This window comes from Protomyctophum bolini, assembly GCF_963924005.1.
Source record: "Protomyctophum bolini genome assembly, chromosome: 5".
Taxonomy (NCBI): Eukaryota; Metazoa; Chordata; class Actinopteri; order Myctophiformes; family Myctophidae; genus Protomyctophum; species Protomyctophum bolini.
The window spans coordinates 48,235,017-48,246,586 of NC_137866.1; the positions used below are offsets into that span (position 1 = coordinate 48,235,017).

The 11,570-nt window shown below is 43.3% G+C and overlaps 1 protein-coding gene and 1 long non-coding RNA gene across 2 annotated transcripts; both read left to right on the top strand.

Annotated features, from left to right (window-relative positions):
- The first annotated feature begins 6,347 nt into the window (after positions 1-6,347).
- On the top strand, positions 6,348-7,980 carry LOC308316269. The gene is made up of 3 exons (XR_013964144.1): positions 6,348-6,473; positions 6,783-6,832; positions 7,801-7,980. It is a non-coding gene; the product is annotated as an uncharacterized lncRNA (long non-coding RNA).
- Positions 7,981-9,847: 1,867 nt separating this feature from the next.
- Positions 9,848-11,200, top strand: LOC308315379 (ceramide-1-phosphate transfer protein-like; the record flags this gene model as incomplete). The annotated part of the gene is made up of 2 exons (XM_080763327.1): positions 9,848-9,981; positions 10,670-11,200. The coding sequence occupies 2 exons, from the start codon at positions 9,848-9,850 to the stop codon at positions 11,190-11,192; spliced, it is 657 nt and encodes a 218-aa protein (XP_080619453.1). The 3' UTR covers positions 11,193-11,200.
- Positions 11,201-11,570: the final 370 nt, after the last annotated feature.

Genomic DNA, 11,570 nt, shown 5'->3' on the forward strand with positions numbered 1-11,570 from the left:
GATGCGGCTGCCAGTATGTTAGGACGGAGCAAGACCTTTGAGAGGGCCATGCAATTGCTGCCTATTCACAGTAAAAGTCCTCGCTGCTAATTGAACCCTGAGAATGTGAAAATAGACCAATTTTAGGTAAATTTGTCATGAATTCAGAGACACAAGTTGTTAATCGGATATTGCATTATTGTATCTGAAGTTGTTTTATTTCACAGAAACAAATTTTTGGGGAGAGAGATGGGGAGTGATGCGCGTGGCAAAGGCCGTCGGGCTGGCTTGACAGCCTAGGTGCCCAGACGGTTGAGCTAACCGTCCGGGCCTCACCAAAACATTTTGCTGATACATTTGGATGTATAAATAAATTGTATAATGAAATATACATAGTAACTAGAAAACAACAAACACACACACACACACACACACACACAAACACAGCTTTTGGGGTGGAAAGAAAAACACCTGCTTGCCTCAGTCTGTGTTTTTACAGTATGATTGATTAATTCAGTCACGATAGAACATGTAGTTGCTCAACCTTTATTATTTTCACACATACACCTAGATAAAAAATAGAATTCTGTACTGTTCCCATAGTATGCGTAGTAATTGTCCATTCAACTGACTAGAAATATAATAGTTGTATATTTGATTGTGAACACCACTTTAGAGAACAAAGCTGATATGTCAACACCCTCTTTCCGTTTGTACCAGGAACCAACCATGGACATACTTGAGGAGCACCTCTTGAAAACTCTGAAGGAGCTGAAAGCCAAGGAGTTCGAGAACTTCAAGGTTCACTTGCAACACCCTGACATCTTCGAAGGCCTCGTTCCAATCCCGCCGCTCGCAACCCCACGGGTTCCAATACCACAGCTCCTCCTCGAGAAGAACAACAAGACGGCCATCGCTCAGCTGATCGTGTTGAGTTACCCCAGTCACGCACCTCAGATCATGGTGAATGTTCTGAAGAAGATCCACAGGGATGATCTTCTGGACCGGTTTCCACCCATGCCAAAAGGTATAGGCGAAGCCTCATCCCTGGCCAACGGGGGAATTCCATCAGGCTAGTGGTTAACCCATTTAGACCTGAGAACGATTCTACAAAATGTTTCCTGAAAAACCCATGTTTCTATGTCAGTGGTATACTCAACCTTTTTCATGTCAAGGGCCCCCAGAATTATCTGTATTTTGCCACCGACCCCCATCTGAAAATATGTAGTTCCAGCGACCCCCAAGAAGCAAAGATTTGAGTTAAAAAAAAACGTTTGCTCTGAAATAATATATATTCAAAGATTTGCGCCACATTTTCACGATTTTTCAAAAATAGTAGAACTACAATCTCATAGCGCGGCACTCGAGCTCACAGATCTGCTATTTTTCAATAGCTAAAGTATAACATAATGCTTAAAACACCAAACATGGGTTAAGATGTTGTCTTTCTACGTGGGAGACGGTTCAAAGGGGAGATTGCTCTTATACCTGTAGTGCGTAATATCCCCCCTGCCCCAACCGGAGATACAGGTGCACACACATACAAACACTTGCATGTTCAGCATCGGCAACAACTCCATTTTTTCATTCCCCTCGTCTTCAGAGAAACATTTTGTCGACCAACACCGCAAGGACCTGATTCAGAGAGTGACCATGATCGATCCCATCCTGGATCTGCTCCTTCAGAAGGCCGTCGTCACCAAAGAGGGCTACGACACTGTGAGGTCTAAGACCACCACTCAGCAGAGGATGAGGGAACTCTACGCACACCTGAACTCCAGAAAGGCCAAAGACCTTTTCTACAAAGGCCTAGAAGAACACGAGAAGCTTCTTCTTGGTGATCTGTATGTATATAATGCTCATTTACAACAATAATAGTTTGTTTTTTTCTTTCTATCAAAGAGATCCACACTCTAATTCCAGTCTTCAATACAAATCATAAATGCTTACCCAGAACTTTCATAATGTCATTACTAATTTTATGTTCACTGTGGTGCTAACTTTGCAAGGGGTGATCTTTGTTATTTTTTTAATGTGTATTACTATTTTTGTATTTGGTTAAAGGACAACACCATGTCCAACCTACCTTTATTTAGGCTAATTGCCCCTCACCGATGCTGAAGGTAAAAACCGTAAAATGGTTAAATTGTTTCCTATTGGGTCTGTGTCTCATTAGGACAGCTGTGGACACTTCAGAAACCTGCCTACCAGCGACATCATCTGTCTCAGGTGAGTATGTTGTTAAGTTATGTCACAATCCTTATGTCTAGGGAATGAAGGATTGTGACATAAAGTTGGAAAGTGAATTGTTGTTCTATTAGTGACCCTAAGGTTCTTAAATTCACATGCAGTTCACAATTAAAAGGCAGTATACTCATTTGGCCCCTTGGGAAAAAGAATTGCCCACCCCTGCTTTAAACTAAAGCAACCATGATTTATTAATTCCCAACCTTAACTAGTAACATTTATACAAGGAGATTGTTCAAGACATGGATTTACCATACACAGGGAAAATAAGCCCTGGTGCAAAGCAATAACCAAATAAACAGAACTGAACCTAGACTTACTTTTAAACCTCTAACTAAACTAACCCACACCAAATCAAAATTACAAATAGAAATCTAACATAATCTAACTACTCTAGTCTATATCAAAATGTATGGCTTGCGCGATGCGATCAGAAATCCCTATTTACATCTGAACGTCGGGCAGAGTGGATCCTTATGGTAGGCGCACGCACTGATCCCCATGATGGGAAGAACGTAGGTGCTGTCTAGCAGCCTGGGCAGCACGAAAGGTTAGTGTTGAGCTTCGGGCTGCTTGGAATTGATATAAAACCATACAAATCGCCATCTGACGGGTATGGCGACCTTCGGGGTTAAATCTTAACCCGTCATCTGACAGGGTTCCGAAGCGTTTTGGCGGCATGGGTGTTTTTAACAGTAATCAGACAATCAGTTACAGGTACAGCGGTACAGGTACAGGTTCTCTGTCTCTGTATATCTCTCTCTGTCTCTCTCTCTCTCTCTCTCTCTCTCTCTCTCTCTCTCTCTCTGAGCAAGGCTGTTAAACATGGAATTGCTTTGTTTACTACACTACAGGTCCGTTGGTGAAAGGGCGTCCCATTACTTACTATGAAGACCAGCTTCAAGTCAACATGGACAGTACTTTTGTCAAATTGGGCACAGAGCATGAGGTTAAGTTTGAAAAGGTCTTCATCCCACTCCACAATCTAGACATCAAAGACACAGACATCCACAGCCACCATGAGGTCAGACAGATGGAGATGAAGAAGGCAGGAGAGGGAACACAAATCCAACTCTGCGAAATGAACAAGGACGCTTCTGGAAGAAACATAAGAACAGTGCTGACAACGGGCTGTGCAGGAATTGGCAAAACGTTCCTCGTACAGAAATTTTTGTCTGACTGGGCCAAGAAATGTTTCCCCCAAGATCCACACCTCGTGTTCCCGCTCAAGTTCCGCCAGTTAAATCTGCTTAAGGGTCAGAACTTTAGTTTGGCAAAGCTAATGCACAAATGCATTAAGGAAACCAGATGTATCGAGGAAGACGTTCTCAATGACATCTTCACGGTATTGCAGAAGTCAGGAGACTACAACAAGAGCCCCTTCAAAGTCATGATCGTTATGGATGGATTTGATGAAAATCATTTCCAGTTCGATTTCAAAACGGACTTTGAAATGAATGTGGTGGATTCGTACCCAGTGGAGCATCTGATCGTGAACCTCATCAAGGGAGAGCTGCTCCCCTCTGCTCACATCTGGATAACCTCACGGCCTGCAGCAGTCAAACAGATTCCTAAGAAGTTTGTTCACAGGCTGACAGAAGTACGAGGGTTCATCAAAGATGACCAGAAGAAGGATTTCTTCACGAAGAGCATCGGTGATGAGAACCAGGCCAGCTCAATCTACTCGCACATCAAGAATTCAAAGATCCTCCACACCATGTGTGAAATCCCAGTCTTCTGTTGGATCCTTGCCACCGTCGTGCAGAACATGGGGACGACAGACAGGCTGCCCGAAACCCTGGTTGAGATGTACTGTCACTTCCTGTTGGGTGAGACACTGCGGGAAAAGATGAAGGATCCTGAAGTGGACGAGGCAGACAAAGAGAAGTTCATAAAGGATGCAGGAGAAGTTCTTCTGAAGCTGGGCAGACTGGCGTTTGACCAACTGGACAAAGGCAACATCATTTTCTACGAGAAAGACCTGGAAGCGTGTGGTCTTGATGTGAACAACATCTCACTGTACTCAGGCTTGTGCACAACCTTCTTTAAAAAAGACGGTGTGTTTTTCCACAAAACTGTCTACTGTTTTGTTCATCTGAGCATCCAGGAGTTTCTGGCTGCAGTCTACCTGTTCCACTGCTTCACACAGAGGAACATGGAGGTCCTGAAGACATTCCTTGGAACCAGCCGTGTCAGTTCCCTGTCTGACTTCCTGAAGGCTGCTATGACAAAAACCATGACGAGTGAAAGTGGACACCTGGACCTCTTTGTCCGCTTCCTTCATGGTCTCTCACTGCAGTCCAACCAGAGTCTGTTAGGAGGCCTGCTGGGTCACACAGACAACAGTCCAGAGGAGATCCAGAGAGCCATCAGCAACCTGAAGAAGATGGATGATCGTGACTTCTCTCCTGACAGATGCATCAACATCTTCCACTGTCTGATGGAGATGAACGACCCGTCAGTAAGTCAGGGGATCCAACAGTACCTGGAGACAGAGAGCAGATCAGGGAAGGAACTCTCTGAAACCCAGTGTTCAGCTCTGGCCTCCATGCTGCAGATGTCAGAGGAGGTTCTGGAGGAGTTGGACCTGGACAAATACAACACAGGCGTGTTGGGGCGACCGAGACTGATCCCAGCTGTGAGGAACTGCACAACAGCCAGGTTAATAGTCATGTGAATAACAACATGAGCACCATTCAGTCATGTACTATTACCACAAATAATAAACACAATAAATAATAAACACAGACATGCATGCACACATGCACGCACACACATGCGTACTGTACGCACGCACGCACGCACGCACACACATACACACACACACACACACACACACACACACACACACACACACACACACACACACACACACACACACACACACAAATAAATGTGTGTTATGTAACAGACCCCTATCTGAATAAATTGTGTGCCAGGGACGACCACACACGATTTTTTAACAACATGTCGCATTGTGACACATTGTGAGCTTGTAGATCTATTTTTTTCTGAGGGGAGAGTAATATTAAGCACAGTATATATACACCTGTGTGCGTGCGTGTACGTCCTTGGTCTGACCTATTTTGATCATCTCTGATTTTACATTTAATCTGTCATTACAGACTTGTTGGCTGTAACCTCCAGAAGGAAGACATTGAAGTTGTGGCTTCAGCTCTCAGTTCTAATCCATCCCATCTACGACACCTGGACATCAGTTACAACCACCTAGGCCATTATCTGCACCTGCTCTGTGATGCAATGAAGAGTCCAAATTGTAGACTGGAGACTCTACGGTCAGATATATAATTTTCATCATTTATTTACGTGATTATAGGCTACTATTAATATTGTGGTGATGCTTTATCGGTAGATTGTGAATAAGATTGATATCACATCTTTTGACTAGAATAATGATAAGGTGCAGTGACTATAGTGCGTGTTACAATTGAGTTAAATGAACACAAACCCCTTCACTTCTTTCTTTCTTTGGTTGAACCGAAGTGGTTCAGGACCTCCTAGGGGTCCTGGAACCCCTGTTGAAGACCCCCTGGTTCTCAAACATGTTCATGTCAAGGACCCCCAAATTGACATGTATTTTTCAGCAGACCCCCATCTGAAAATACTTTCTGCTAGGGACCCCCGTAAGAGAATACTTTTATCTTCCGTGTGAAGTGAGGGGCGCTAATATATTAAAGTCTAACTCGTGTTGATATGGTGATGTAATGGTGATGTAAAACAAACGGTGCCGACACAAACATTAAATGCCATTAACAATAAAGAGACACTATGACGTAACGAGGGACAATATGACGGAAATTTTCCCTTCATTGTCAATGGCGTTTTTAAAACAAACATTGAACTAAAAACAAACATTAAACCTGTATATAGGATGGCCTCCAAAAATAGGCCAATAGCCAAATCATACCTGTGTGAAGTGACTATGTGAAGTGACTATAGACATAGGAGGGGCCAATCAAATTCATTGTATTGTCTTTTGCTGCAGCAAGATTATCAGCTTCACTTGTCTTCTGTCCAAAATAATGTCTTTTATAGCAGGCAATCAAACATATTTCTTTTTTTCTTTTTTTCTTTAGACTGATGAACTGCTGGTTGTCGGAGAGAAGCTGTGAAGTTCTGGCCTCAGCTCTCAGCTGTAGTACTTCTCATCTGAGAGAATTAGACTTGACCTTCAACGTCTTGCCGGTGTCTGCACTGAAGAACTTCTCTGGATTGGAAACGCTCAAGTGAGTAGACTTGGTCTGTCCTGTCTTTCTGTCTTTCTGTCTGTCTGTCAGAGGGTATGCTCGAGACATCATCCATTTGAATGTCCTCAGTGTCCGGTCAGTACCATGGGAAGAAATTGCATTACTCGATACATGTAAAAACAAGTATTTGTAGGCTAATTGTATTTATAACTCCTCTCATCCAAGCCAGGTGGCAGTGAGTTTGTCATGGTGCCTGGTGAAGATAATGGTAGCAGAAACGGTGTAGTGTCAGAGACGTTGTGTTAGACAGTACAGACATTGATGCATTGTTGTTCTGAATTCCTACAGTGTGAAACATGGAGGAGAACTCTGGACTAATCCTCAACTCCTTACACAATGTGAGTACCTGTCTGTCTGTATGTCTGTCTGTCTGTCTGTCTGTCTGTCTGTCTGTCTGTCTGTCTGTCTGTCTGTCTGTCTGTCTGTCTGTCTGTCTGTCTGTCTGTCTGTCTGTCTGTCTGTCTGTCTGTACGTCTGTCTGTCTGTCTGTCTGTACGTCTGTCTGTACGTCTGTATGTACGTCTGTCTGTCTGCTCCTCTTTGTTATGTGCTGCTATGTGGCATATTGCTAACTTGCTACTGCCATGTGCAGTGGTGGAAAGTAACTAATTTACTCAAGTATTACTCAAGTATTGTATTTCCTGTATGTAAATACAATAATAAGGTACCTTTACTTTACTTTACTTTACTTTACTTACGTATTTCCATTTTTCAATACGTTGTACTTCTACTCCACTACCACACTTTAGCGTTTAAGCACATTAACCAATATTTTATACAATAGGCTATTGGAAAATAGCAGATCTACAAGCTCGTAGCGCGGCACAGAGTGCTGCGCTATGAGCTTAGACTCTCATAGCGCACACTCTCTCTCTCTCTCTCTCTCTCTCTCTCTATTATTTTTGAGGGGCGCTAGCCCCTCCTATATACAGCTATAGTGTAGATTCTTGTCACACAAACATTAAATGCCATTGACAATGGGGTGTGAATTAATGTTTTTTGAGTGGTGCAACCACTCCAAGGAACAGCAATGTCCGTGTTCACCTATGTGTGTGCCTAATGCCTATGTATGTGTTGGTTCATGAGCACCAGTATGATGACTATACCGTACCAGTATGGGGCGCTGTTGTGCCAGAAACAGAGAGAGAGAGATAGTATTAGTGCTGCACTGTTGCCTGCTAATGAGAGAGAGAGAGAGAGAGAGAGAGAGAGAGGAGAGGAGGGGGATGGGGGGGGTTGCACGGTTGCACCACTCAGTTCACACGTGTGTGATTTTTTAAATACTGTGTGGTTGTTTTCTCGTCAGATTCCCGTCGCCTCACTCTGGACCCAAACACAGCAAGCAGAACACTCTGTCTGTCTGACGACAACAGGATGGCAACAAAGGGGGCAGAGCTCCAGTCATACCCTGACCATCCCGACAGATTTGACGACGAGTATGACCAGGTTCTGTGCACAGAAGGTCTGTCCGGAAGCTGTTACCTGTGGGAGGTAGAGAGGAGTGAAGCAGATGTCAGGATAGGAGCGACTTACAGACGAATCAGCAGGAGAGGAGAGGGCAGTGGGCTTGGAGAGAACGATCTTTCCTGGAGTCTGTACTGTGGGCCCCTGTACGCTGTCATTCACAATAGTAGCACCACTTACCTCCCTGACGATCTCCCCGACTCCAACAGAGTAGCAGTGTATCTGGACTGCCCTGCAGGGACTCTGTCCTTCTATGATGTGTCCTCTGACTCACTGACACACATTTACACCTTCCAGACCACATTCACTGAACCTCTGTACCCTGGGTTTGGGCTTGATGGTGACTCTCCCTCAGTGTCTTTGGGAGGACAGATAACATCTCAGAGCTAAAAGGAAAAAAACCCTCTCTGCTTCTGGTGACTGATATTGTGCTCCAAATGAATGTTTTACTTTTTTGAAAAGTAAACACACAGCTCTGCTTCTGGTGACTCATATTGTCCTAATGCGTGAGGAGGCCGTGTTTTTTTTACTGTATGTATTTCATTTTATGTCATTTAAAAAAAACTATGATAAAAAACAAATGGGAGCAGTTGTACGCACTGTATTTAATGTTACAATATTGATCTATAAAAGTACATTGTAAATTTCTGAAACGATAACATAAAATAAACGTTTTATTGATGATATAAGTGTATTTCTATGTAGTTTGGGTGAGTTTATCAAGGTGCACTGAAGCGATGGTCCTCAAAGTGGCAGTCCGGGGACCCCCAGTGGTCCTTTGGGGGGGTCCCCAGCAAGATATGTTAAAACCATTTCAACAAATGTATCCATTTATTTAAACGTTGGCTGTTCAAACAGAGTATACAAGCTTACAGCTTGTAGATCAGATTATTAAAAAAATAATAATAATACAAATCTACTCTTCTGGGGGTCCCTGGAACAAAACATTTCCAGACAGGTGTCCTCAGTCAAATACGTAATTGCCAAAAGGGCCGTTGCTCCGTTGCTCTCCCCAGGTTGGCAGAGAGAGAGTAGCGCCCAGAATTACACTACAATTGACACTGGGTTAAAATAATTAGTTGCAAAATCGTGGGATGAAAAAAAAATCAATTTGGGGGTCCTAAATGGCATGACACAGTTTGAGCAGCACTTCATTGAGGTTCAGACAATCAGAGTGGAAAAACATTTACACCAAAAGAAGAAAGCGGCGCTACAAAATAAAAGTTTAAAGACTTCTTCTCTCAATCTGACATGTTTCGGTGCATGCAGGACTTCATAAAGACAGTAAAAACATATTGAAAAAGGATTTGATGCATTAATCATTATAAATGCTATTTAGGCTATATGTCTATAATAATGAGTGTTTTGATCATTTATTATACTATTACACACATACTAATAGCCAGCTGGGCTTAATAAGTATGGAGACACCATGCAGACCCATTATGTCACTCAATGTGATTCACACTCCCCCAAACCAAAGGGTATTTATATATACATCAAAGAAATGTTGGCTTGTTCAATTTTCAAAAATAAGCCACACAATTTTTAAAACAAGCCAGAAAAAAATGCAACCCACGACAAAACCCTGCAACTGTAGAAAACATACAAGCCAAACGTTGCGTGAAATAACCCTGGCGCTGACTTCTTATCACTGCCATGGCCGGGTGCTCAACGGAGTCAACGCCCCTGCCACCAGTCCACAGCCAAACAGGTTTAATGCCTGCAGCACTCCAGCATCCAACTCACTTCAAGGGGAAAGGCTCGCTCAACTCAAAGTTGACAGAGTCTACACTGGTGTATGCTGGGTGCAGATTCAGGGAATACGTATAGAAAGAGAATAAAGTCTGCACTCCAGCACCCACTAAAAGTCAGCGCCTCCTGACAGTATGGCTGATTCTGTGGCAGCGGATGGACAGAAATTCTCCATGAAAGAAGTTCACGACTCGTTCAAGGGATGTCTGTTGGAAAACAAAGAAGTCTCCATTGCGCACTATGCTGCCGGGTGGCGTGGGCTAGTAAGGTAAGAGCTTTAGAGTTACAATAACACAGGTCAACCCTGTTCTTGTTCTGGTTTTAATTCCGCCTCTACTATTAAGTCTGTTTCTGTTTGTCATGCAAAAAGTATTTATCCCAATGCAGAGTAACATTTTCTGCCATCATTGAGCAGTTATAATGTATATTTATCATGCTGTAATGGACCAGCTATAGCATGGGGTGGGCAACTTTGACGATGGAGAAGGCCACTATATTTCCACACTCACTCCAGAGGGCCACAGTGCATTTTACTGTCGTAGCAAAAATAGCTACGATCTACAAGCTGAAAACGCATCACGCTGCGACGCGTTTTAAGCTTGTAGATCAGCTATTTTTGCTATATTTGAAACCTGATTTTTTTTTCTATTTTTGAATTGGAATCCTGTTATGAATATGTTAATTTTATATGAACTGTTAACATAACTACATTGGACACAAAAAGACAACAACATTTTAATACTAGTCATTAAGTAGGCTACTAGTAATTTAATACTAGTCATGAAGTAATTAAAGCGGGTTTGGAATTGAAACAGCTGAAATCAATACTCTATCAGTATTCTGATATTAACATGCAGGCCGCATTAAGTGAAGGTGGCCCCTGGGCCACCAGTTGCCCACCCCTGAGCTATAGGCTATACCATTTAACACGATATGTTATTTTTATATTTATATAGGTTTATGAATAGCATGGGCAGTGTGTTCATCTTCGTCTCCAAGGACGCCGTCAGTAAAATCCAGATCCTAGTCGACTTCCTCGACGGCGAGAACGGCTCCCACTATGTCACCATCCAGTCTATGGTCAAATATGAGTTGGAGAATGAACTGGTGGACGTCGACAAGAGGGGCAGTCACCCGGAGTCGGGCAGCCGCACCCTGTTGAGACTCCACCGTACCCTGCGGTTTTTGGAGCTGTTCATGGAGCGCCTCCGTACCAGTACAGAAGACTGTAAGACCTCAGTCATGTGCGCGGAGTCCTACGATGAGTCCCTGGCCCGGCACCATCCCAGGGTTGTACGTACGGCTGTGAGAACAGCACTTCTTGTCCTGCCGGGCCGTGACAAGTTCTTCAAAGCGATGAACGTAGGTACCCAGGAGCAGGTGGTGGCCATGCTAGGTGATGCTCTACCGCTCATCTCCGAGGTGTACAGGATCACAGAGGACGTCTATGCTCGACACAAACTCTTGGAAATACCTTAGAGTTTGAGTTTGAGAATAAAAAAGGTGCTTTTTCCCCCCCACTGGGATGTGGCTCAAGTTGTAAAGACATGATGAAATGATACAATTGTTCATGTTAGTTGTTGATTTATCAATGGGCATTGTATCCAATCTGCCAACATTCTCTGGTTGTACTGTCCTGTAAATTCCTGGCACTGCTTTGTTCCACCTACATTACATTGTTAAATGCTGAGTGTTCATTTATCTCTGAGAGTGAACAAATGGAACCAATGTTTGTATCTCATTCCCATCTGCATTCCCATCTTTGTCCAACACACAAATGTTGCAAACTTTTACATTCTTAACAAAGGTTGGGAAAAGGCTCTAAATGTAAACTTGTTGGTAATCTTAATAAGTCAA